This window comes from Larimichthys crocea, unplaced genomic scaffold, assembly GCF_000972845.2.
Source record: "Larimichthys crocea isolate SSNF unplaced genomic scaffold, L_crocea_2.0 scaffold33, whole genome shotgun sequence".
Lineage (NCBI taxonomy): Eukaryota > Metazoa > Chordata > Actinopteri > Sciaenidae > Larimichthys > Larimichthys crocea.
This window is the reverse complement of record NW_020854355.1, coordinates 55,960-83,197: the sequence shown is the minus strand read 5'-3', so window position 1 is coordinate 83,197 and position 27,238 is coordinate 55,960. Positions and strand designations below refer to the sequence as shown.

General features: G+C 42.2%; 1 protein-coding gene across 4 annotated transcripts; it reads left to right on the top strand.

The window, feature by feature from the left end:
* The first annotated feature begins 2,128 nt into the window (after nucleotides 1–2,128).
* scn4ab (sodium channel, voltage-gated, type IV, alpha, b) lies at nucleotides 2,129–27,238 on the top strand. 4 transcript variants are annotated; one of them, XM_027276300.1, is made up of 31 exons: nucleotides 2,129–2,229; nucleotides 11,550–11,719; nucleotides 14,259–14,396; nucleotides 14,476–14,594; nucleotides 14,719–14,808; nucleotides 15,748–15,876; nucleotides 16,043–16,134; nucleotides 16,373–16,633; nucleotides 17,048–17,111; nucleotides 17,201–17,342; nucleotides 17,549–17,749; nucleotides 17,824–17,926; nucleotides 18,809–19,047; nucleotides 19,170–19,241; nucleotides 19,338–19,439; nucleotides 19,560–19,916; nucleotides 20,152–20,350; nucleotides 21,063–21,319; nucleotides 22,034–22,142; nucleotides 22,659–22,813; nucleotides 23,191–23,364; nucleotides 23,476–23,598; nucleotides 23,703–23,987; nucleotides 24,106–24,159; nucleotides 24,293–24,430; nucleotides 24,516–24,620; nucleotides 24,788–25,058; nucleotides 25,131–25,752; nucleotides 25,827–25,971; nucleotides 26,093–26,170; nucleotides 26,389–27,238. In XM_027276300.1, the coding sequence occupies exons 2-31, from the start codon at nucleotides 11,588–11,590 to the stop codon at nucleotides 26,782–26,784; spliced, it is 5,352 nt and encodes a 1,783-aa protein (XP_027132101.1). In that variant the 5' UTR covers nucleotides 2,129–2,229; nucleotides 11,550–11,587; the 3' UTR covers nucleotides 26,785–27,238. The 4 variants fall into 4 exon arrangements, with proteins under 4 accessions (XP_027132101.1, XP_027132100.1, XP_027132099.1 ...); XM_027276299.1 differs by having other exon boundaries at nucleotides 17,821–17,926; nucleotides 21,066–21,319; XM_027276298.1 differs by having other exon boundaries at nucleotides 17,821–17,926.

The window sequence follows — 27,238 nt, the reverse complement described above, 5'->3', positions numbered from 1 at the left end:
GGGCAGTGTCTGACAGGAAACAGAACTTGTTGGCTGCAGGGGGACACATTAAAGTGTGACAACATTAAAACACGGCCCCTGGCTGCGGTCAAATAGTCAGTTTTGCTTAGGAACCTTCTTAACTGAGTGAAATGAGCTGAAGTATTAATGTGTCCGACATGATAAGAGCTGTTTGAACTCTAACTGTTAAGGAAAGGAGCTTCAATGCTTCCTTCATCATCTCCTTTAGCAGAGGATACACGGAGCATCCTTTAGGAAAGGAAAGGAGGTAATGCTGTCCCACAATTCCTTGCAGCAGTGACAAAAAATGGACGCAGCGTTCAGTCATTAACCATCAGTGTGTTTAAACAGTGACAGCTGCAGAGACGTGTGAACATCAACATACGTGTTGACGTGATGTCACACTCTGATCATTGTGTGTGTTGTGTTGTTGCCTGTGTTCTCTGCGTTCACACACAGAGTCCAAACTGTTTGGAACTGTGCCATCCAGCGTCCTGCAGATCCTCATGAAGTTCCCGTTGCTGATTCCTCAGAGATCTTTGCCATAACTTGCTAATATGTTTGTGTGTGAGTGGACAGGAGGGTGAGCGAGCATAGCAGCTAACAAACACTTCATCTGCTTCTGTGACAGCTGGACAATATTCATTATTACTGACACTCTGACTGATGATGACGTCACAGTTTGACATTTCCTGCATCAAACAACACGGTCAGAGCGAGGGGAGGATCCAGGAAGGATCTCAGAGGAGCGTTTTGTAGTCCATCTTCTGGACTTACATATAACAGCCACTGTTGCATCATGATGTATTCTAGTGTAAGAGCAGTCTGATTCTCCTAATTCCTTATGACCTCTCCTTCACATCTTTCCTTGGAGTTACACCTTTTAGAACCATTCTACATCACCACCAGGGGAAGCTCTGTCCCAGTGTAACCAGTCCAGGCCAGGGCTCGCCCTCAGCTTCTGGTTATTGTTTAATCATACAGAGATTACTGATATGTTCATGTTGACAGAGACCAGAGAACACAAAAAACATAGACAGACTCAAAGACTGAGACTGTAAGACTGGAGGTTAGACAGACTGTAAGACTGGAGATTAAACAGACTGTAAGACTGAAGGTTAGACAGACTGTAAGACTGAAGGTTAGACAGACTGTAAGACAGACTATAAGACTGGAGGTTAGTCAGACTGTAAGACTGGAGGTTAGACAGACTGTAAGACTGAGGTTAGACAGACTGGAGGTTAGACAGACTGTAAGGCTGGAGGTTAGACAGACTGTAAGACTGAGGTTAGACAGACTGTAAGACTGAAGGTTAAACAGACTGTAAGACTGGAGGTTAGACAGACTGTAAGACTGGAGGTTAGACAGACTGTAAGACTGGAGGTTAGACAGACTGTAAGACTGGAGGTTAGACAGACTGTAAGACTGGAGGTTAGACAGACTGTAAGACTGGAGGTTAGACAGACTGTAAGACTGGAGGTTAGACAGACTGTAAGACTGGAGGTTAGACAGACTGTAAGACTGGAGGTTAGACAGACTGTAAGACTGGAGGTTAGACAGACTGTAAGACTGGAGGTTAGACAGACTGTAAGACTGGAGGTTAGACAGACTGTAAGACTGGAGGTTAGACAGACTGTAAGACTGGAGGTTAGACAGACTGTAAGACTGGAGGTTAGACAGACTGTAAGACTGAAGGTTAGACAGACTGTAAGACAGACTCTAAGGCTGGAGGTTAGACAGACTGGAGGTTAGACAGACTGTAAGACTGGAGGTTAGACAGACTGTAAGACTGGAGGTTAGACAGACTGTAAGACTGGAGGTTAGACAGACTGTAAGACAGACTATAAGACTGGAGGTTAGTCAGACTGTAAGACTGGAAGTTAGACAGACTGGAGGTTAGACAGACTGGAGGTTAGACAGACTGTAGGTTAGACAGACTGTAAGACTGGAAGTTAGACAGACTGTAAGACTGGAGGTTAGACAGACTGTAAGACTGGAAGTTAGACAGACTGGAGGTTAGACTCAGAGTGTGTGAATGTGTGAGTGTGTGTGTGATGACACACTACCTGACCTCTCAGGTTTCAGTTAGGGAGGTGGAGCAAGAGAGAGAGAGAGAGAGAGAGAGAGAGAGAGAGAGAGACAGGTAGTCAGACAGACAGACAGACAGACAGACAGACAGACTCACTGTGTCGATATTTACTGGAATAATATTGGAATAAACAACAGAAGGTAAGACTGTGTGTGTATTTGTGCGGCTGTGCGCATGTGTGTTAGTGTGTTTTTGACGTGTGATGAAACATGAAGTGTTGTTTGTTTTAATGAACAGATTTCTGGTCTGTGTGTGTGTGTGTGTGTGTCTGTAGTACACCTGCTGTTAAACTGATACTGTCTCATAATATTGCCTCATCAGAATCATAAACCTGTTAAAAAAGTTCCAAATTAAATAACAAACATTTAAAGAACATTTAAAAAACGATGTTCATAAATAATACATATAATACATTTTGTGACTCAAACATTTAAAAAAAAAAAAAAAGAACCACCAGTCGTCTGCGTTAAAGTGAGGAATCTGGAGCATCCTTAATGTTTTCGGAACAGATTTAAATTTAAAACACACTTTGAATTTGTTCTGTTGACTTTAATTACACATTTATTGTCAGTCAGGATGAACTCTATGAGGTTGTGAGAACATGAAACATGTTCTCACAGTGGATAAGAACAAGGTCTGTCCAGAGCCTGAAGAACGATGTTTTCATGTTCTCTATGCCACAGATCTGTGGAGCATCCGAGGACAAACTCAAACCCGAACTGCACCCCAAAGGGGCAGGACCCCCAAGAACAGAACAATTCCCACATGGACAATGACAATTATCCAGATGTTGGAATTGAGAAACTGTAGCTGTCAGTTGTAAGAGCACCAACACAAACATCTGAACTCTGAACTTCACTCTGAAAAAAACAGAGACCAAGAAACCTCAAAGATCTGACAAACTCTGCTGGGCCACTTCAGCTTCCTGCAGTGTTAGATATAGAAACAGATATGTGTTAGATATAGTGCATAAATAGTCTTTGTAAATAATAATATGAACAGTATACAAGACCTGCTCTGTATGGATAGTGTCAAAACCTGTTATTGTGACAAAACATAAAGTAGAAAATGATAACTGAGGTGCATACACCAGAGACAAACAGGTTCAGGTCGACCACTGACACATTTGGTTGGTTTTGGGTGCAGTCCATATAGCAAATAGCAAACACACTTCAGTCATAGGTTATACTCTCTGCAGCAGGAGTCTCACCTGTATGTCACCTATCTGTAATATTTTGATGTTTGTTAGTAGATGGTGGAGGACTAGTGTGTGACTGGAGATGTCTGGGGTGACAAACTGACAAAGTGTGTTTGTTCAGCATTACTGTGACTCAGACTGTTAATAGTTTTAAAGAGGGCTTGTTGGCTCCACTATGAGGTTTTATAACGCTGACTCAATGTTGGGGTTAGAGTTTAAGACAGCAGTATTTATAGGCCAACTGACTGTGTTGAACAAGCTGATCAGGAATAAGATATTAACATCCGCAACTGCTACAGTCTAATTTAGCTCAGTGTGGCTGTGGCCAGGATAACCGCTAACTGAACAAGGTCAGATGTAAAGGTTTACCGGCTGTCAGAGGAACAACATTTAGTGAGTCAGATTAGCACTGCTACCTTTATTTCAGGATCAGATGGATGCTATATGCTATACTGTAGGTGCTGACTGCTGAAAGCTTTAATATTCATGGATTATCATGTGTGGGAGCTAAAGATATCAGTGCTACTAGAGTGCTGACAGAGGTGTGATACATGGGGCTAACAGCTAGCTAGCTAACATGAATATTTGTTTCTATTACACTGGGGAACAATTTGAAAACATTTTCTGTTGAGTTCGATTTTTATGCTGATCAAAACTGCCACAGCTTACCCTCCAGATCAGCAAAGTTGCACTGATCAGCTGTAGTAAGACTTGTCAGCTGATTACGGTCGAACTCATCTACAGCTACATGGCAACTTGTTTGTGCAGTCACATTGAGACATTGTCCAGCTCCCAACTGGTCATCTGCAAACAGAAAGCTGGCATAGTAGAATGAAAAGGATCTGTGCTGGCTGTTCTCTTCACCTTGTCACCATGGGCACACCGCTGTAAGCTCTGTTTGATGCTGTTTTTGTAGTTTTCAAAGCTTGTAACTATTCCATCTTAGTGTTTGATTTCCATAGGTATATATTTCTTTTGTTCCAGATCATGTCTGCTCCTGCTACTTCTCATCGTAAATGCCTAAACAACCCCGACTCCTTTTTCTATATTTGTGGTAGTTTCACCTACCTTCAGCCTCATTCAGCTGAAATTCCAGTGCCAGTTTTCGAACAACTACCTTCTCTAGAAGATCTGAGTGATGTTGAAGAACGCAATTAAAGCAATGATGCAGATTTTCAAATTCACGAGGATTCAACAAACAAGCACATATCTGTGAAGTACAGTATTTTTCATATTTTTAAAGAAAACTGGGATTCTATAGTTCAAAAACTTGACGTGATAGAGAAAAACTGAGATCAGTTTTGGATTCCGCACCCAAAAATTAGTTAAAAACAGCTGTCAGACTAAACTCAACAAAAAGTTGTATTCCCCAAACTGAAAATCACTTAAATAAAGTTCGAAGTTTGCATTAAGAAATTAAATCCTAGAGGGAAGAACCAGAGTTAAATACTGCAGTAGCTTGATGAAGTGATGAGATGAAGGTGTGATAGTAGAACAGGTGAGGTCAGCCACGCCCAGCCTGCACAGACAGGGGAAAGTAGACAACACAGACATAGAACATGAAGGGCAGGAAAACACCAGGAAAACACAGGGAAATACAAAAGACTTGCAAATCCAAACAATCTGTGGTTCGATATCTGTGTTTCTATATGTATATTGCTATATGTATGTTTCTATCTATGTATTAATATCTATGGATCTATAGCTGTGTTCACTGAGGAAACTAGCTACGAGCTAATAACAGTCCACAGTCACAAACGTCAGAAAACTTCCTGCCTGACTGACATTAGCTGCAGCCAATCAGTGACCAGGGATGTGTTCAGCCAATGAGTGATGTGTGGAACTGCGTTACTGCAAACCAATGATAGTACATGATTGTACACACACACACACACACACACACACACACACACACACACTTATAGAGGAAATGCCGGGCGACTCTGACTGTGTCCAACAACATTCTGAAGTCTACAGTTACACACACACACACACACACACACACACACACACACACACACACACACACACACAGACACACACACACAGCTGTTATCAGTGTTGTTCCAGCAAAGTGTGATGTCACACTGTATGTGTGTGTGTGTGTGTGTGTGTGTGTGACTGTAGACTATTAAAGACGTATCAAGGGAGCAGTCTCAGCTTTTCATGATACACATGATGTTTCCTTACTTCCTTCATACACTTCATTGGCCTCTATGTGGAGTGTAGAGTCTGGACCTGTTCTGTTCATATGAGTCCTGATGTGGTCTAAGTTCTGAGGTGGTCTAAGTTCTGAGGTGGTCTCAGTCCTGCTGTTTCATCAGGACAGTCATGTATGACTGTGATGTTTTAAGCAGTGCTCTGCAGGTCACTCACAGTTTGAAGGTGTTCCTGCCCGTCAGCTAAAAGCAGGTATGGCAATGGGAGTGACATGAGGTAAAAGCATCCTGCATGCATGAGTGGAGATGTTTATGTCACAGTATTGTCAGGTATTGGTGTTGTCCAGGTGTTACAAACTGAATCCTCCAGAGTGTGAGTCTGAAATGGGGGTGAAAAATGTCTGAAGAGTTTCAGGAAGTCCTGAACCTCATCAGCATTTTATTATAATTACATGTTGAGTTTAGTGTCATGCTAAGATGATATTATGTTAGCATGATATGATTTTAGCATCCTGTTAGCATGCTAACATGCTCATTTAGTTAAGCAGCTGAAGAAATGCTGTCAAACATGAGAAAATGTAGTCAGAAGTGATATTGTTGAGACGTTGATTGATCAGTGTCATAGTTCGTCACAGTGTTTGTTTCAAATGGTTATTCTTTGTATTTGTTGTTTTATTGACATTTTGTTTTCCTTGTGCCATCTTGTGGTGAAAAATGAAAAATGTTGGTTCATCTCTGGGAGTCTGTGTGGCGCCTCTTATCACAAAGACAAGAGGCTTAACGACATGTTACTGATGGACACATACGCACACACACAAACACACACACTCTCACACAGAAACACACACTTACAGAAACACAAACACACACACTTACAGAAACACACACACCCACACAAACACACACAAACACACAGAGAAACACACACACTTACAGAAACACATACACACCTTCAGCAGAAAGAAAGTTGTGAACAAACCAACAGCAGCTGAGCACAGTAAGACATCATTTCTAACATCATTAATGTTTCTGTCATCACGTTCTATCAGTTGTCTTTTCAAACATGTTGTATGTGACTGTATATGTTGTATATGTGACTGTATATGTTGTATAATGTGACTGTATATGTTGTATGTGTGGCTGTATACACTGTATGTGTGACTGTATATGTTGTATGTGTGACTGTATATGTTGTATGTGTGGCTGTATATGTTGTATGTGTGGCTGTATACGTTGTACAGTATATGTGACTGTATATGTTGTATGTGTGACTGTATATGTGACTGTATATGTGAATGTATATGTTGTATATGTGACTGTATATGTTGTATGTGTGACTGTATATGTTGTATGTGTGACTGCATATGTTGTATATGTGACTGTATATGTTGTATATGGGACTCCATATGTGACTGTATATGTGACTGTATATGTTGTATATGTGACTGTATATGTTGAATATTTGTATGTGTGACTGAATATGTTGTATATGTAATATGTGTGACTGTATATATGACTGTATATGTTGAATATTTGTATGTATGACTGAATATGTTGCATATGTTATATGTGTGACTGTATATATGACTGTATATGTTGTATATTTGTATGTATGACTGAATATGTTGCATATGTTATATGTGTGACTGTATATGTGACTGTATATGTTGTATATGTGACTGTATATGTGACTGTATATGTGACTGTATATGTTGTATATGTGACTGTATATGTTGTACGTGTGACTGTATATGTTGTATGTGTGGCTGTATATGTTGTATGTGTGGCTGTATACGTTGTATATGTGACTGTATATGTTGTATGTGTGACTGTATATGTGACTGTATATGTGACTGTATATGTTGTATATGTGACTGTATGTTGTACGTGTGACTGTATATGTTGTATGTGTGACTGTATATGTTGTATGTGTGGCTGTATACGTTGTATATGTGACTGTATATGTTGTATGTGTGACTGTATATGTGACTGTATATGTGACTGTATATGTTGTATATGTGACTGTATGTTGTACGTGTGACTGTATATGTTGTATGTGTGACTGTATATGTTGTATGTGTGGCTGTATATGTTGTATATGTGACTGTATATGTTGTACGTGTGACTGTATATGTGACTGTATATGTGACTGTATATGTTGTATATGTGACTGTATGTTGTACGTGTGACTGTATATGTTGTATGTGTGACTGTATATGTTGTATGTGTGGCTGTATACGTTGTATATGTGACTGTATATGTTGTATGTGTGACTGTATATGTGACTGTATATGTGACTGTATATGTTGTATATGTGACTGTATGTTGTACGTGTGACTGTATATGTTGTATGTGTGACTGTATATGTTGTATGTGTGGCTGTATACGTTGTATATGTGACTGTATATGTTGTATGTGTGACTGTATATGTGACTGTATATGTGACTGTATATGTTGTATATGTGACTCTATATGTGACTGTATATGTGACTGTATATGTTGTATATGTGACTGTATATGTTGAATATTTGTATGTGTGACTGAATATGTTGCATATGTTATATGTGTGACTGTATATATGACTGTATATGTTAAATATTTGTATGTGTGACTGAATATGTTGTATATGTTATATGTGTGACTGTATATGTTGTATGTGTGAGTGTATATGTTCTACATGTTGTATATGTGACTAGATTTTGTATAGTATGGTATGGTGTAGTGTAGTGTGGTGTGGTGTTGTGTGGTGTAGTGTGATGTGGTGTTGTGTGGTGTGGTGTGATGTGGTGTAGAGTGATGTGGTGTGGTGTGATGTGGTGTAGAGTGGTGTGGTGTGGTGTGGTGTGATGTGGTGTTGTATGGTGTGATGTGTTGTAGAGTGGTGTGGTGTGGTGTGATGTGGTGTTGTGTGGTGTGATGTGATGTGGTGTGATGTGGTGTTGTGTGGTGTGATGTGGTGTGATGTGGTGTTGTGTGGTGTGGTGTGGTGTGGTGTGATGTGGTGTACTGTGGTGTACTGTGGTGTGATGTGGTGTGATATGGTGTAGAGTGGTGTGATGTGGTGTGGTGTGATGTGGTGTAGAGTGGTGTGGTGTGATGTGGTGTAGAGTGGTGTGATGTGGTGTGGTGTAGAGTGTTGTGGTGTGGTGTGATGTGGTGTAGAGTGATGTGGTGTAGAGTGGTTTGATGTGGTGTGATGTGGTGTAGAGTGGTGAGATGTGGTGTAGAGTGGTGTGGTGTAGAGTGGTTTGATGTGGTGTAGAGTGATGTGGTGTAGAGTGGTTTGATGTGGTGTGATGTGGTGTGATGTGGTGTAGAGTGGTGTGATGTGGTGTAGAGTGGTGTAGAGTGGTGTGATGTGGTGTAGAGTGATGTGTGATGTGGTTTAGAGTGGTGTGATGTGGTGTAGAGTGATGTGTGATGTGGTGTAGAGTGGTGTGATGTGATGTGGTGTAGAGTGGTGTGATGTGGTGTGATGTGGTGTAGAGTGGTGTGATGTGGTGTGATGTGGTGTAGAGTGGTGTGATGTGGTGTGATGTGGTGTGATGTGATGTAGAGTGGTGTGGTGTGATGTGGTGTGATGTGGTGTAGAGTGCAGTTGACAACTCTCTTAGTTAATTAGGTTTTAATGACCTCTGATGTCATATTTGTGATGTGATGATTTGTGATGAAGAGCAACTGGACCATGTGCTGATATACATCCATGTGGATCATCATCATTGATGGTTCACTTCTGTTTGTGGCAGCTATCTCAGTCAACAGTGACACACCGCTGAAGCTCACGCTATTTGTGTCACAGTCCCTGGCGAGATTCCAGAGGAAATGCCACCGATGGTGGCACCTGCTTTGGCAGCTGGTCATAGACCCCTATAGCTTTCACTGTTTAGGCCAACTGCTGCTATCACGATAACGCAGGAACTGTTTTTGGCCTGCATCAAGATGCCACCTGTGCCATAGAAAGAAACATCGATGAAACACTGGTGACACTAAGGTGAAACACAGATGTAATACAAGTCAAACACATATAAAATTCAGGTGAAACATCAATGACATGGCAGTGAGACAGTGGTGTGATGTTTTTGACGAGTTGATCACATGTTATGTTGGTGAGATGTTGAAATGTGAACTATAGCACTGACGGGTTGTAGATGGACGTAGATGGTTGTGGATATTTCATGATGAGATTGTGACCTGAATGAGTTCAGGTGTTTGTGGACACTCTGGAGGTGAGCCTCAGGGACTTTCTGGGTTTGTATATTATTTGTTTTTTTGTTTTTTTTTGTTTATACTCTCTTTTTAAAAACACTTCACACAGTTCTCTTCACCAACATTCAGCTTTACATAACAAATAATCTGAAACGCATTGAACCAAAACTCAAATATAACAAGTTTCAGGTTTATTTGTCATATGTAGATGAACACAGGTTCAAAAATACAATGAAATGTGTTGGACAAGAGGAGCTGAATGATATAATTGAATGAAACGAAATGAAGTATGTAACAGATAGAAATAAGCTAAATAAATAAGTAAAATACTATAAAGAAATGGTAAAAGTAATATAAAATACAAAATAATACACTAAAATAGAATATGAGACCAAAAAAATATATATATGTAGAATACAAAATGTATTAAAAGTAAAAAATATATATACTGAAGTGGAAAATACATTTGAATCTTCTACACTGTACAAGGTTGTGATAAGTATATCTAAGTACAGTATTTACAGGCAGGGTAAAGTGACAGTGTTCTATAAAGTTTTGAATATGTATATGTAAAAAATATCCAGGCTGGTACAGTGACAGTCTGCATTTGGTGCATGTTTTGCAATTTTGCGGTTATGTGTTCAAAAGTGTGGAATCCAGCTATTTACAGGATTTGTCACATTAATACAACACAAACTTTGCACAAACTTTTCCAAATGTTTGCAAATCCTCTACATAGCAATCACACCTCATGTGCTCTCTGGTGACTTATTTGTTCATGGAAATAGAACTGTACCAGTCTGAGCTAAGCTAGGCCAGTTTGTGTTCATAATGGAAGCCAGCTTCATTTTTCTGAAAGTGTTGGGTGCTGGTTCTTGTCCTGTTCCTGGTCCGAGTCTTGGTTCTGGTCCTAGTCCTGGTCCTGGTCCTTGTCCTGGTTCTGGTCCTGGTCCTCAAACACACGCATGCACACACACTCAAAGCAATGTCCTCACAAGGATAGCTGCACAGACTCTGTGTGTATGTCTGTATTTAGCTGCCTGTAGCCGAATATGTGTGGGAACCAACAGAGAGACAGATCATCTGACAGACAGACAGACAGACAGACAGACAGTCTGTGTTCTGACTGTGTTCTGACTGTGTTCTTTGTTCTGACTGTGTTCCAACTGTGTTCTGACTGTGTTCTGGCTGTGGTCTGTGTTCTGAGTGTGTTCTGGCTGTGCTCTGTGTTCTGACTTTGTTCTGTGTTCTGAGTGTGTTCTGGCTGCATTCTGTGTTCTGGTTGGTTCTAGCTGTGTTCTGACTGTGTTCTGTGTGTGTGTGTGTGTGTGTGTGTGTGTGTGTGTGTGGAATGAGCTTGGTCGTCGTAGCGTCTGTAACTCTACACCAGCGGGCCAAACTGATGACTTGAAACAGCTGTGGCTGCCATGGCAACGAGAGGGTGGGGTCAACCCTGGCAACACTGAGGACACCAGAGAGATGTGTGTGTGTGTGTGTGTGTGTGTGTGTGTGTGTGTGTGTGTGTGTGTGTGCAGGTCTTACTCATCATCATACATGACGCCCCATAGAAGAGCCCAGTAGCTTACTAAGCAGAACCAGAACAGGTTTGGAATCAGGGCCAGGACTGATATGAGTCTGACCCAAACCAGACTCGTCAGCAGAGACTAGACTGAGCTGAAAGCAGTTTAACGTGACGATTATGACACATGTGTACATCATACTGAATAAAAGTAAACCTGCAGCAGGTGGTTTAGGTCTCTGTGGTGTCTTGAACACGCCTTGTAGTTTCACAGATATAATCTCGACTTTATGTGACAGGCTTCGTGGTCACATGACCAGCCTGCTGTTTCCTGTCAGCCAATAAAATGTCTCTGGACACGTGTGTGTTTTTCGACAGGAGGCGGTTGCTAGGTGACATTGCTGCATGATGAGAGGATGGCGCCTACATTGCCCCCTGTTGGTTCAGAGGTGTTCAGACGCTTCACGCCAGCCTCACTAGAGGAAAGCCAACGCCGATATGAAGTTGAGGAGAAAGAGCGACAGAGGAGGAAGGAGAAGAACATAGAGGTACAAAACATCAGCTGTGGATCAACCTTTACCCAACCTTCCCCTAACCATAACCTAATCCTAAACCAACCTTAACCTGAAAACTCTCTCTCTCTCACCCTCTCTCTCTCTCTCTCTCTCTCTCTCTCTCTCTCTCACACACCATCTCCTCTTCATTAATAGAGGAGAATAAGAACAACCCCAGGTTTCTCTTTAGCACTGTAGCCAGGCTAACAGAGAATCACAGCTCTACTGAGCCATCTATTCCTTTAGTTCTAAGTAGCAATGACTTCATGAGCTTCTTTAATGAGAAAATTATAACTTAGAGACAAAATCCATCACCTCTTGCCCTCAACAGGCATTGATCTGCATTCTGATACAGCAAGTTTGGAAACAGCTGTAAAACCTGACATGTATTTAGACTCTTTTTCTCCCATCGACCTTCATCAAATAACTTAATCTGAGCCGTCAACCTGTCTCTTAGACCCCATCCCAACCAGGCTGCTCAAGGATGTTTTACCTTTAGTTAGTCATTCTCTATTGGATACGATTAATCTGTCTTTATTATCAGGATATGTTCCACAGTCCTTTAAGGTAGCTGTAATTAAACCTCTTCTTAAAAAGCCCACTCTAGACCCAGAGGTCTTAGCCAACTACAGACCGATATCAAACCTTCCCTTTCTGTCTAAGATACTTGAGAAAGCTGTAGCTAATCAGCTGTGTGACTTTCTCCATAACAATAGTCTATTTGAGGATTTCCAGTCAGGATTTAGAGTGCATCATAGCAGAGAGACCGCATTAGTCAAAGTTACAAATGACCTCCTAATGGCATCAGACAAAGGACTCATCTCTGTACTTGTCCTGTTAGATCTTAGTGCTGCATTTGACACCACTGACCATCAAATTCTTTTACAGAGACTGGAACATCAAACTGGCATCAAAGGAACCGCCCTAAGCTGGTTTAAGTCGTATTTCTTAGATCGATCTCAGTTTGTTCACGTCAATGATGAATCCTCCATGGCAGACCAAAGTTTGTCATGGAGTCCCACAAGGTTCTGTACTAGGACCACTCTATTCAGTTTATAATGCTCCTTTAGGGAACATTATTAGGAACCACTCTATCAATTTTCATTGTTATTGCTGACGACACACAATTATATTTATCGATCAAGCCTGATGCAACCAATCAATTAACAAACTCCAAGCATGCCTAAGAAGATATAAAAAGTTGGATGACCTACAATGTTAAATTCAGACAAAACTGAAGTTCTTGTAATTGGACCCAAACACCTCAGAAACTCTCTTTCTAGAGACCCTGGCCTCCAGCTCCACTGTAAAGAATCTTGGAGTTGTTTTTGATCAGGATTTGTCCTTTAACGTCCACATAAAACAAATTTCGAGGACTGCATTCTTCCACTTACGTAACATCGCCAAAATCAGACGCATCGTGTCTAGGCGGATGCAGAAAAACTAGTCCACGCATTGTTACTTCAAGGCTGGACTATTGTAACTCTTTGTTATCAGGCTGCTCCAATAAGTCTCTGAGGACTTTGCAGCTAATTCAGAATGCTGCTGCACGTGTTCTGACAGGAACCAAGATCAGAGATCACATCTATCCCATTCTGGCTTCCTTGCATTGGCTGCCTATTAAATCTAGAATAGAATTTAAATTCTTCTCCTTACTTATAAAGCTCTTCATGTCAGGCACATCATATCTAAAAGAGCTCATAGTACTTACTACCCCTCTAGAACCCTGCGCTCTCAGGACTTGATTTGATTTGATTTAATCTCTCTCTCTCACATCTGTAAACATACATGTCTCATTAATGCATGTTACTAACTAAACTTCCCGGAGTTTCTGTGCTCTGTGCCCACAGGTTCTCGTGGATCGTGGCTGCTGCTGTGGTCCTGCATGACGTCCACTACACATATTACTACTGTCATTATTGCTGCCATATCTGCTACTGTAATCATTTTATCATTCATTGTAATTCATTGTCATTTTATCATTCATTGTAATTCATTGTCATTTTATCAGTCATTGTAATTCATTGTCATTTTATCAGTCATTGTAATTGTACAATATGTTTGTGTTGATTTGTTCTGTACACGTGACATCTATTGCATGTCTGTCCGTCCTGGGAGAGGGATCCCTCCTCTGTGGCTCTTCCTGAGGTTTCTTCCACCTTTTTTCCCTGTTAAAGGTTTTTTGTGGGCAAGTTTTTCCTCACTGGAACCGAGGGTCTAAGGACAGAGGGTGTCACTCCCTGTACAGATTGTAAAGCCCTCAGAGGAAAATGGACTTTGTGACTTTGGGCTATACAAATGAAATCTGATTTGATTCTATTTAATTTAACCTTAACCTAACTGCCCCGTAACTTTAAACCATCTCCTCACGATGTCTCAAGAACTGAACCTTGTTGGCAGTTCTCTGACTGTCTGTCTGTTTATCTGACTGTCTGCCTGTCTGTCTTCCTGTCTCTCTATCTCTCTGACTGTCTGTCTCTCTCTCTCTGTCTATGTGACTGTCTCTCTAACTGTCTATCTCTCTGATTGGCAGATAGCAGAGGAAGACCTTCCTAAACCAGCCAGTGACCTGGAGGCCGGGAAGCCCGTCCCATTCATCTATGGAGACCCACCCCCTGAACTTCTCAACACCCCATTGGAGGAGCTGGATCCCTTCTACCAATCACAGAAGGTCTCTATCTGATCAGATAGTCCTCTTTGGTGTATCTGTCTCTCTGAACTGTCTGTCTGACCTGTCTGTGTCTCTGTAGACCTTCATCGTGCTCAGTAAAGGAAACGTCATCTACAGGTTTAACGCTGAACCATCCTGTTACCTGCTGAGTCCGTTCAACCCTCTGAGGATTGTTGCCATCAGGATCCTCATCCACTCATATCCTTTACATCACCCTGTGCTCCTCCCTGATTGGTCCTTTAGATCACCCTGTACTCCCATCTGATTGGTGGCTAGCTTTGATTGGCAGGTTGTTGATACTTTTCATTCCTTAATGTCAAACTTTATTCAGTTTGTTCATCATGGTGACAATTCTGACCAACTGTGTGTTCATGACAATGAGTGATCCTCCAGCATGGAGCAAGACCGTGGAGTGAGTCAACACACAATACACACCAGACTTTAAACAATGAGAGTCAAATGGGCACAGTCCAAAAGAACTACATGGAGCCGTCGCCCTGTGGGCCCAACACCTGGAGGGACAGGCAAAAGGGTCAGATACTTTGTAAGCTGGGTGGCAGTAAAAGGTAGGGACCTAGGCGTGCTAACTCCTGGCATCCTTGACTGGTCCTGGGAACTTGACATTACATGTTGACGGTTGAGCAATGCTAACTAGATATAGTTGGGCTCACCTCTACATGTAGCACTGGTTCCTGAACTAGAACCCTGGCTGTTCTTTTCCAGATCTCAGGGTGAGGAGAGTATCCACTTGGGAACCTCATAAATGCATCACTGCTTGTTTCAGATGAAGTGGTTCTGTTGGCTTCATTAGACTATACTGGGGTCATTGGTGGCTTGCAGCCAAGTATGTAGCAGCCAGGATGACAGTCAGCAACTTCAAGTCTAAGGCCATAGTTCTCTGCCAGGTGACCTGTGCTGCCCCAAGGACTTAAAGTATCTCTTGGTCTTTTTCAAGATTGATGAAGTGCGGTATGGACCAGTGGATTTTTGTAGTATCACATATGGAGATGTTGTATTAGATCGTTATAGGTTTTCGCAATTTTTTGGGCTATCTACATTCCAGGAGTAAAAGCCCACCGGGTCACCTATTTGAACTACTTCTAAGCTGATTAGATCATACATACAAATATACAGTATACGTCAGCATCAGCATCCAGCTAGAACCCCCACATGCTACAGTGTTCATTACAGACACAGTATGCGCAAATCTCATGGGGTCATTAAGATCTAAAATAAGCAGAAGATTGAATCTTCTTTATAGTTGAAGGGTCACTGGTCAGTAAATATTAGGTCTCTTATATTAAGTTTCTTATGGTTTGAATGATTCTGAAGTCTTCTTGTCATTGAACAGATATGTGTTTACATTCATCTACACATTTGAAGCAACAGTCAAAGTTCTGTCCAGAGGATTCTGCATCGGAGGGTTCACCTTCCTCAAAGATCCCTGGAACTGGCTGGACTTCATGGTCATCAGCATGGCGTAAGGCTCAAGAACTGATCATCACACAATAACAGATACATCAATCACCTCCACCAGAGAAATGACAGACACATCTCTCATTTACTCTTTACATTTGGATTCAAGTCATCTGTACAATGTTTTACTTTTTCTGTAGATAATGATGATGATGGTCGCTGTGTTTTAGGTACCTGACAGAGTTCGTAGATTTGGGAAACGTTTCTGTGTTGAGGACGTTCAGAGTTCTTCGGGCTCTGAAGACCATCACAGTCATTCCTGGTCAGTATGTGTTACATTTTAAGGTGGATTTAATCCCTTAAGTCCACCTTAAAACTGCATAATGGCATCCAGCTAAACAGCCCAACCATCAGTCTGTTCTATAAAGAATCAGCTTCAGCTGAGCCTTAATTGATTTTACAATCAGTCTGTTTCTATGTTGATGACTCAATATTTATTATTCTGATTGGTCAGTCAGTTTTTAACCCGCACCCGACACCCCCCCAACCCACTCCCCCAGGTCTGAAGACAATTGTTGGAGCTCTCATCCAATCAGTGAAGAAGCTGGCTGATGTCATGATCCTGACAGTATTTTGCCTCAGTGTCTTCGCTCTGATTGGTCTGCAGCTCTTCATGGGAAACCTGCGGCAAAAATGTGTCTGGATGCCACCACATCTGCTTAGCAACTACACGTCTGACACTGGTTACAATGGCAATGACACCCATGGCAATGATACGGGAAACAGTGACTTTGATTTCTATGAGCACATCAACGACCCAGGTATGATGAAGACAGTGATGAAGAAAGTTATTCAGTGTGTTTTAAAATGAATCCACTAATTACTGCAATTCCCATGATCCTCAGCTGTTTCTTAAACAGCAACAGAATGTGAAGGTCTGTGATTGGCCGTTTGTTAGTGAAATACAGGTACAAATACACCTACAACACATCATCAACTACTTTTCCATGGTACTAAATCAAATCAAATCAAGTCAGTTTTATTTGTATAGCCCAAAGTCACAAAGTACATTTTCCTCTGAGGCTTTACAATCTGTACAGGGAGTGACACCCTCTGTCCTTAGACCCTTAGACTACAAGTACTACTTGCAAAACATCCAAAGCTCTCTGTTTGTCTGTCTGTCTGTCTGCCTGTCTCTCTCTCTCTCTCTCTCTTTGTCTGTCTCTCTTTCATAGAAAACTACTACTACCTTCCTGGTCATCTTGATGCTCTGTTGTGTGGAAACAGTTCTGATGCCGGGTACGGTCACATGACTGCCTCTAATGAATACATCAACATGATGATGTTGTGAATAATAACACTGATGATGATGATGATGATGTGTTCAGGGTCTGTCCTGAGGGTTATGTCTGTCTGAAGGCTGGTCGAAACCCGAACTACGGCTACACCAGCTACGACTCTTTTGGCTGGGCATTCCTGGCTCTGTTCAGACTGATGACCCAGGACTTCTGGGAAAACCTCTTCCAGCTGGTCAGTACCTGGCAGGTCCCAGTACAGTGACTGATCTCAGTACAGTGACTGGTCCCAGTACAGTGACTGATCTCCACTGGACTTTTCAACCAGTTTGTTCTTTAACTGATGAAAACCATCAGAACTGCCTGAAATTTGCAGACTCTCACCTGTCTGGCTGTCACGTGTCTTCTCTCACCTGTGTTTTCTCACCTGTATGTCTTTAGACGCTGCGAGCCGCAGGTAAAACCTACATGATCTTCTTTGTGGTTGTCATCTTCCTCGGCTCGTTCTACCTCATTAACCTCATCCTGGCTGTGGTCGCCATGGCGTATGCTGAGCAGAATGCAGCCACCATGGCTGAGGCCAAACAGAAGGAGGAAGAGTATGCTCAGATCCTGGAGGCGCTGAAGGAGAGAGAAGAGAAGGTCCGTCTCTTTCCTATCTGTCTAGCTACCTCTTTGTCACATGACCTAAATGTTTATTCTTGTGATCATAGCAGGCGGCCTGCAGGGCGGAGCTCTTAGAGAAACAAGATTCAGCACCACAGAAGAAGAATTCATTTGAAGAAAAGGACCACGAGCAAGAACACACTGCCATGGGAGGTAAATAAACCACCAGAAACACACAAGTGTTCTCACAGCCTATCAAAACACAGGAAGACAGGTGCTGCTGGTCCAGGTCCAGGTTAGGTCCTTCGATTTCTGGTTCTGGTTCAGGAAAGATGGAACTGTATGAACAGGTGGACTTAGTGGGAAGAAACTGAGGTCTTTTCATTAATTTCAGTGGGGATCATGCGTTTCCACACTGGCAGTCCACAACACAGGGGCTGCCACAAAAAATGACGCCGGCATCAGGGAGAGAAGTTAAGCCAAGTTGAACTTCTGGGAAACCGGAGCTCCACGTCACGCTCCACAACCCAATCAGACACTCAGATCGGTCAAACATCCAGAGACAGCCTGAAATGTCTCTGAAGCAGAGACTATCCAGGTGAATTCATGGATTAACTCTGATAATCTACCCGTGTGTTTTATTTCATGTACCCAGCGTCTAAATCTGAGTTTGACTCGCAATTTACGCCGCAGAATATAATGACACAAAGAAGTTTAATTTGATTTGTAGAGAGAGAGAGAGAGAGACAGTGCGCTTTGGTAGAGAGACAGAGTAACAACAGAGAGCGAGTGCCAGCCTTGATAAAGCTGTTAATCAGCGAAATAAAAAGTTATTTCCTCAATAGACGCGTCCACAGCACACCACCACCACCACCACCGCACCCACCCTGTTCCTGTATGAATACGCGCTTAGGATGTGAACCTTGACCTCTGCTAAAGACAGAATGAACGTTATTGACCACATAAAGGCAGGTTCAATCAACTCAACTTTATTAATATAGACTCTACACACAGACAGAAGGTCTGGACCCCCAGCTGTCCCTGCAGAAGTTTTATGAACAGGTCATCATCTCACCAACCTGCTCTGTGTTTCAGACTTCGAGGATGACCAGAGGCCATGTCCTCCTTGTTGGTATGTCTTCGCCAACATCTTCCTCAAGTGGAACTGTTGTGCCTGTTGGTGTTCGGTCAAAAAGTGTCTCTACACCATCGTCATGGACCCCTTTTTGGACCTCGGCATCACCATCTGCATTGTCCTCAACACCGTCTTCATGGCCATGGAGCACTATCCAATGACGGAGGAGTTCGAGGAGCTTCTGAGTGTCGGAAACCTGGTGAGCAAAGACAAGTCGACAAGTATCCCCATCTACACAGTACAACCTTTGGAGCCCTGTTGACACAGCAGCATCTTTGGAGTTCTGTTGACGTCTGACCTCTGACCTCTAACCTGCTTCAGGTGTTCACAGGGATCTTCACAGCTGAGATGGTCCTCAAACTTCTCGCCATGGACCCGTATTTCTACTTCCAGGTCAGACTTCCTGTTTGTGATCATCCCAGTGATGTCAGTGAACTGACAGCTGTTCCCATGGTGACATATGTCTGCACTTTGTTGCCATGGTTACAGGTGGGTTGGAACATCTTTGACAGCATCATTGTTACAATGAGTCTGGTGGAGCTGGGATTGGCTGATGTTAAGGGCCTATCTGTGCTGCGCTCCTTCCGATTGGTCAGTACAACATCATTATTGTAAATTTAACAAACAAAACAATCAGGTTACTGTTCCCTGTCCCCTTACCTGTCTCCACCTCTCCCTCCTTACATGCCTCCTCACCTGCCTTCTGTCCAGATGCGAGTCTTTAAGCTGGCCAAATCATGGCCGACTCTAAACATGTTGATAAAGATCATTGGGAACTCAGTGGGGGCTCTGGGGAACCTCACTCTGGTTCTGGCCATCATCGTGTTCATCTTTGCAGTCGTCGGTATGCAGCTGTTTGGAAAGAACTACAAAGACTGCGTCTGTCGCATCGCGCTCGACTGCGAACTTCCTCGCTGGCACATGTACGACTTCTTCCATGCCTTCCTCATCATCTTCAGGGTTCTGTGTGGAGAGTGGATCGAGACCATGTGGGACTGCATGGAGGTTTCAGGTCAAGCCATGTGCCTGATCGTCTTCATGATGGTTCTTGTTATTGGAAACCTTGTGGTAAGTTAGTCCCTGATTTGAGCCTGTTTCAATAGGTCTATAATCCTGCAGGGTCCAGCAGGCCAGCTGTCTTTCAGGTCTGGGGTCAACGGTTACATTTCTAAAACAATCAGTACAGGTCCTAAATGTTTTCCTTGCCTCTATGGCCCTAAATATGTACATGGTCTTGTTTCAGATCTTGAATCTGTTCCTGGTCTTGTTTCAGGTCTTGAATCTTTTCTTGGTCTTGTTTCAGGTCTTGAATTTGTTCCTGGCCTTGTTGCTGAGCTCGTTCAGTGGTGATAATCTTGCAGTTACAGAAGATGAAGGAGAAAACAACTTGCAGATCGCCATAAACCGGATCAATAGGGCTGTGGCCTGGACCAAAGCTTGGATCCTGGAACATGTCCAGACTTTAATGGGAAAGAAGAGTCACATTAACCCAGACCACACTGGTAGGACTGGAACTACAGTATATTAAATTGAATTATTGATCTGATATCTGTTCCACATGCTTTAATTACTAAATATTCAGATATTTTCACTGCTATTAAAATGAATTAATAAAATTAACATAATCATGTTAAATTATTTAAAGAAAGCGTTCATCATGCATCACTGTAAGATTCAATTTTCAATTCACTTTTATTTATATAGCACCAAATCTAAACAGAAGTCACAGAGCAGGTCTAGAAATAACAAATGCATGGATGATGATAGTTTTTCTGCATCTGCTGGAGACAAGATGCGTCTGATTTTTTGCAATGCCACTTAGGTGAAAGAAAGCAGTCCTTGAAATTTGTTTTATGTGGACGTTAAAGGACAAATCCTGATCAAAAAGAACTCCATGATTCTTTATGGTGTAGCTGGAGGCCAGGGTGATGCCATCTAAAGTAACTAAGTCTCTAGAAAGAGAGTTTCTGAGGTGTTTTGGTCCATTTTTTTTTTGCTCAACATCAGAAAATTGCAAGTTATCTAATTTTTTTATGTGCTTAAGGCAACTAAATAGTTTTATTGGGGTTGATTGATAAATATAATTGGGTGTCATCGGCAGAACAATGAAAATTAATGGAGTGATTCCTAATAATGTTCCATGAAGGAAGCATATACTGTATAAACTGAATAGAAGCGGTCCTAGCACAGAACCTTGTGTTTCTGTTTGTTCAGCAGTAAACACTGAGGAAGATGACAGAACAACAAAAGAGTGTTTGGCTTTGACCTTCATGACCTTGGACCAGTCAGCTTCAGAGGTTGAGCCCCATCATTGTAGCCATGACAACTGGACCAGCAGCTACCACAATATCGCATCCCTGAGGGTCCCTATTGCAGAGGCCGAGTCTGACTGTGAGACGCCTGACGATGATAATAACGATGATGATGATGATGAAAAGGAGGAAGAGGAGGAAGAAGAAAAGCTCTCCCAAGTAAATACAAGTCTGAAACTGAACTGAGTAAACTAGAGAGAAAAACAAAAGACAGATTCAAAGTTTAAAATGCTTTCAAATCTTATGTTACTTTATGGTTGAAGTTTCACTTTGGACTTTAATAGATTTGACATCTGCTGAGAAAAAACAGACAGAACAGAGTTATTTATAATGATGATATCTATATATTTACGTTTAAGCACAGTGATGATGTTGTTTAAGGGTGGATCAGAATAAAGCTAACAGTTTTACCTGAGCCAGTTCCTCCAAACGTGGATCTTTAGAAGACTGTTTTGGTCCCAGTAGTGTTCAGTGTGGACTGCATAGAGATACAAACTGGACTCCTAAGTTATTTAGAATGTAAATGTAAATGTAAATGTAAATGTAAATGTAAATGTACTTTATTTATACAGCCCTTTACAACAGTCCTTTCGGTGTACCAAAGTGCTTTACAGTAGACAATAAGTAACGAGAACAATAGGTAAAAAAACAAAAACAAAATAAGAACAATAAAAACAATAAAGTGCAACAAAATCGAATAAGAAATAATAAAAGTGTCATCATACTACTGGGTGTTAAAAGCCATCCTAAATAAGTGGGTAAAAAAAAATCTGATACAAGCTCAACCTGTTTAATCATAAGAAATGGGATGTGATCAAACATGGATGTTGAGACTGTAAATACAAAGAAAACCTAAAATATTTGTTTGTTCAGGGTGACGAGTCGTCAGCCTGCAGCACCGTGCAGAAACCTCCTGAAGTTCAGGACATTGAGGACGATGAAGATGATAATGCAAACACACCGGAGGACTGCTTGACTGACAGTATGAACGCACAAACATTAATCTGTTCGAGGAAGTGTGTGTATTTAAGATGTTTGTTTGTTTAAGGTGTGTGTGTGTGTGTGTGTGTGTGTGTGTGTCTGTGTTTAATTAAATGTGTCTGTTCTACCTGTGGTGACCAAAGGAACCACAAGAAATCCAGCGTTTATCATCTGCATAACAATGAAAGTTAATGGAGTGATTCCTAATAATGTTGCCTAAGGAAAGCATTTATACTGTAAGCTGAATGGAACTGGTCCAAGCACAGAACCTTGTGAAACTTTGTGATTGACTTGGTGTGCATGCAGGATTCATCATTGACATGAACAAACTGAGCTCGATCTGAAAAACAAGACTTGGACCAGTTTAATGCTAATTAGATGTTCAAGGCTCTGTCTACATATATGTTATGAGTGTAGCGTGACCTGATGTTTACCTGTATGTTATAAGTGTACCGTGACCTGATGTTTACATGTATGTTATGAGCATAGCGTGACCTGATGTTCATGTGTGTTTCAGAGTGTTACCAGCGCTGTCCTTTCCTGGACATAGACACATCCCAGGGCAGAGGGAAGGTCTGGTCTAATTTCAGGAGAACCTGTTTCTCCATCGTAGAACATAACTACTTTGAGAGCTTCATCATCTTAATGATCCTGATGAGCAGTGGTGCTCTGGTAATCAATCAATTATTGATGAACACACTTTTGTTTGTTTGAGTTTTGCTGTGAAGCACGTTTTTTAATATTTATTTTTCAAACGCGCCACTCGTCTGACTGCTTTGAGCTGATCATGTAATTTAACAGCTTAGATCTGATTGGTTCTCAGGAATGTGTGCTGTGTGAGTACTAACCTGTTGAGACAGCAACGCCTGACAAACTGACCACAGCCTATTAACATGGCTAACAGTGGACTACAAAAAAGGCTGACATTCTCAAATACTAGCATGGCTGCTGCACAATACACAGGTGAGATTACTGCAGCATAAAGTGACCTCACACTGTGATATAAGACACGCCTGTCAAAGTGGTGACATCAGTTTGTATGTGAGCAGGCCTTTGAGGACATTTACCTGGAGCAACGTCGGGCCATTAAGACAATTCTGGAGTATGCAGACCAGGTGTTTACCTACGTGTTCGTGGTGGAGATGATTCTCAAGTGGGTCGCCTACGGATTCAAGACTTACTTTACCAATGCCTGGTGCTGGCTTGACTTCCTCATTGTGGATGTAAGAACATTCATACCTGCAGGAGGAACCATACTAACAGCATTGATGCTTCAGTAAACTGATGGGATACACTGCAGTGTGATGCCATCACAGGTGTGCTCTGTCTTCCAGGTGTCTCTGGTGTCTTTGACAGCAAACATCTTGGGATACTCTGAGCTGGGACCCATCAAGTCTCTGAGGACTCTGAGGGCTCTGAGGCCCCTGAGAGCCCTGTCTCGCTTTGAGGGCATGAGGGTGAGACAGGCACTTTTCACACTAACAGACAGGTAACCTGTCTGTTTATGTACTGTTAAGTTCTAGCTGTCTTCCTCTCTCTGTACCTGTCTCCCTCTCTCCAGGTGGTGGTGAACGCCCTGGTTGGAGCGATCCCATCCATCTTTAACGTGCTGCTCGTCTGTCTCATCTTCTGGTTGATCTTTAGCATCATGGGCGTAAATCTGTTTGCAGGAAAGTTTTATTTCTGTTTTAACGTGACGTCTGAGGAAACATTCCTCTCTGAACTCGTCGACAACAAGACCGAATGTTTCGCTCTGATGAAGGATAACCTTACTGATGTCCGCTGGAAGAATGTTAAAGTCAACTACGACAACGTAGGGATGGGATACCTGTCTCTGCTGCAAGTGGTCAGTGACCACTGAACATCATGTCTTCAGTGATTTTAATGTCTTTGATGTTTTTGATGTTTTTTATATCATTCATGTCTTTCCTGTCTATGTTTTTAATGTCTTTTATGTTTTCCAGGCCACTTTTAAAGGCTGGATGGACATTATGTACGCTGCCGTCGACTCCAGAGATGTCAGTAAACTTATTTAGTTGTATAAATCCTGTACTGGTACAAACTCATTCCACTGTATATGTCATATGTTGTATTCTGGTTACCAGAGTTACCGTGCTCTCTATGTGTGTGTGTGTGTGTGTGTGTGTGCAGGTGGAGTCCCAGCCAATGTATGAAGCCAATCTGTACATGTACCTTTACTTCGTCTGCTTCATCATCTTCGGCTCCTTCTTCACACTCAACCTATTCATCGGAGTTATTATCGACAACTTCAACCAGCAGAAGGCAAAGATACGTTTCTCCTCAATGTCAGAGTTTGAATTAAGCTCTTCAGGTTAGATCACACCTTTATTCTGTTTCTGTTGTCTTTCTTTACATGGGAGGAACAGATATCTTTATGACTGAGGAGCAGAAGAAATATTACAACGCCATGAAGAAACTGGGCTCCAAGAAACCTCAGAAACCTGTTCCACGACCTGAGGTCAGTTCAGTTACTTCCTGTCTGACTTTATTAAGACCAGTAAACCAGAAGCCAGTAAAGTGCAGGTGTGAAAAGTTCAGGTGAGACCAGAATTAAAACGTCTGTTTGATGCAGTTTTCAGTCCTTCTGTCTGGAGTAATGCTATGTTTCTCTTTCCATCTCACCAGAATCAGTTCCAGGGTCTGGTCTTTGACCTGGTGACTAAACAGTTTTTCGACATCTTCATCATGGTGTTGATTTGCCTCAACATGGTGACCATGATGGTGGAGACAGATGAGCAGAGCGCGGAGAAAGAGCTGATCCTGTACTGGGTCAATGTTGTCTTCATTGTCATTTTCACCACGGAGTGCACGCTGAAGGTCATCGCACTCCGCCAGCATTATTTTGCTGTTGGCTGGAATATCTTTGACTTTGTGGTCGTTATCCTGTCCATCGTAGGTGAGTGTGATGTCACTGTGGTGATGTCGACTCATGTCAGAACATCATTTTATTATTCTGTCCTCCCTCCAGGCCTCCTCCTTGCTGACATCATTGAGAAGTACTTCGTCTCACCCACGCTCTTTCGTGTGATCCGATTGGCTCGTATTGGCCGAGTCCTTCGCCTGATTCGTGGAGCCAAGGGGATCCGGACACTGCTGTTTGCCCTGATGATGTCACTTCCTGCCCTATTCAACATCGGCCTCCTCCTCTTCCTCATCATGTTTATCTTCTCCATCTTTGGCATGTCTAACTTTGCCTACGTAAAGAAGGAGTCCATGATCGATGACATGTTTAACTTCGAGACATTCGGGAACAGCATGATCTGTTTATTTATGATCACCACGTCAGCCGGATGGGACGGTCTGCTGAATCCCATCATGAACACGCCACCAGACTGCGACCCTGACATGGAGAACCCAGGAACCACAGTCAGTGGGAACTGTGGCAGCCCGGCACTGGGCATCGTCTTTTTCACCACCTACATCATCATGTCCTTCCTGGTGGTGGTTAACATGTACATCGCTATCATCCTGGAGAACTTCAACGTGGCCACAGAGGAGAGCAGTGACCCTCTGTGTGAGGATGACTTTGAGATGTTTTATGAAACCTGGGAGAAGTTTGACCCAGACGCTTCACAATTTATACAATACAGGTGATCTTCTACCTGAATGTTCCTCTTCATGTGTCTGTTCATTGATCCTAACGTGACTCTGATGTGTTCCACAGTAAACTGTCAGACTTCTGTGACACTCTGAAGGATCCTCTGAGGATTTCCAAACCAAACACCATCAAACTGATCCAAATGGATCTGCCTTTGGTTCCTGGAGACAGGATACACTGTTTGGACATCCTGCTCGCACTCACGGCACAGGTAACATGACCTGATGACATGAAACGTCAGGTTATCTTATTTCATGTGTGAATTTGTATATTTTATATTATATTATATTATATTATATTATATTATATTATATTAGGTAGATTATATGCAGGTTTTGGGAGATTCAGGAGAAATGGATGCTCTCAAAGCCAGCATGGAAGAGAAGTTCATGGCCAACAACCCCTCCAAGGTTTGATTTTATTCTAATAAATTACATTTTTTTATTTAGTTAAATGCAATAAATCTATCTATCTATCTATCTATCTATCTATCTATCTATCTATCTATCTATCTATCTATCTATCTATCTATCTATCTATCTATCTATCTATCTATTGTGAGGTTAGGGCCTTTTTGGCCTTTCATTCTGAAGGTTTTGTTCATAATTTAGATTATCATTATCTGCAGGTGTCATATGAGCCGATCAGCAGCACTCTGCGGAGGAAACAGGAAGAGGTGGCAGCAACAGTGATCCAAAGAGCATACAGGAAACACCTCCTGCAGCGAACCGTCAAACTGGCGTCCTACAAATACAGAGAGAAAACAGGAAGGCAAGATGAGGATGTGGAGTTGCCCCCAGAGACAGAAGGACTTCTCTGTAAACGAATCAGTCAACTGTACGGAAATGGTGTGAAGACAGAGGAGCCCGGGGATCCTCCTGGCCCTGGAGGTGATCCTGCATCATTGGCTGGGGATCCTCCCGCCCGAGTGGAGCTTCAGAGTGAATTTCTCCTGCATACTGCTCCTCCTCAAAATGCTCCTGACTTCCTGCGAGATGAGAACCTGAGGGAGTCTACTGTCTGATGGCATGGATGTTCTTCCTGTTGTCCTGTGTACCTGTGGTGTTTCCTGTCAGAAGACTCACCTGTTCTGTAAAGACTTGGCAGCATTCACCAGTTTGATGAGTGAACACTGTGACCGTCCATCAGTTCTGTGTTCCTTCTGGCTTTGAAAATGTTTTATGACTGTGTCACTTCTGTTTGTGTTGAGGTATTCTAGGAGTTTTTCATCTTCTGACACATGAACATAGTTTAACTGTTTATCCAGGTTATTAGTGACAATTATTGCGTTAATCTGTGATTGGACACCATTAGCCCAGGTGATTGTTATCTGTTCGCATGCTGATCACCTCATAGGTCTGACTGGTTCTGCTTTGACCAGGAAAGTGTTTGATGAACATTTAAGATCACCAATCATGTGCTGTTATGAATCTGACACAAACTAACCACTCAAACAATAAAGTTTTTTTTAAAACAGA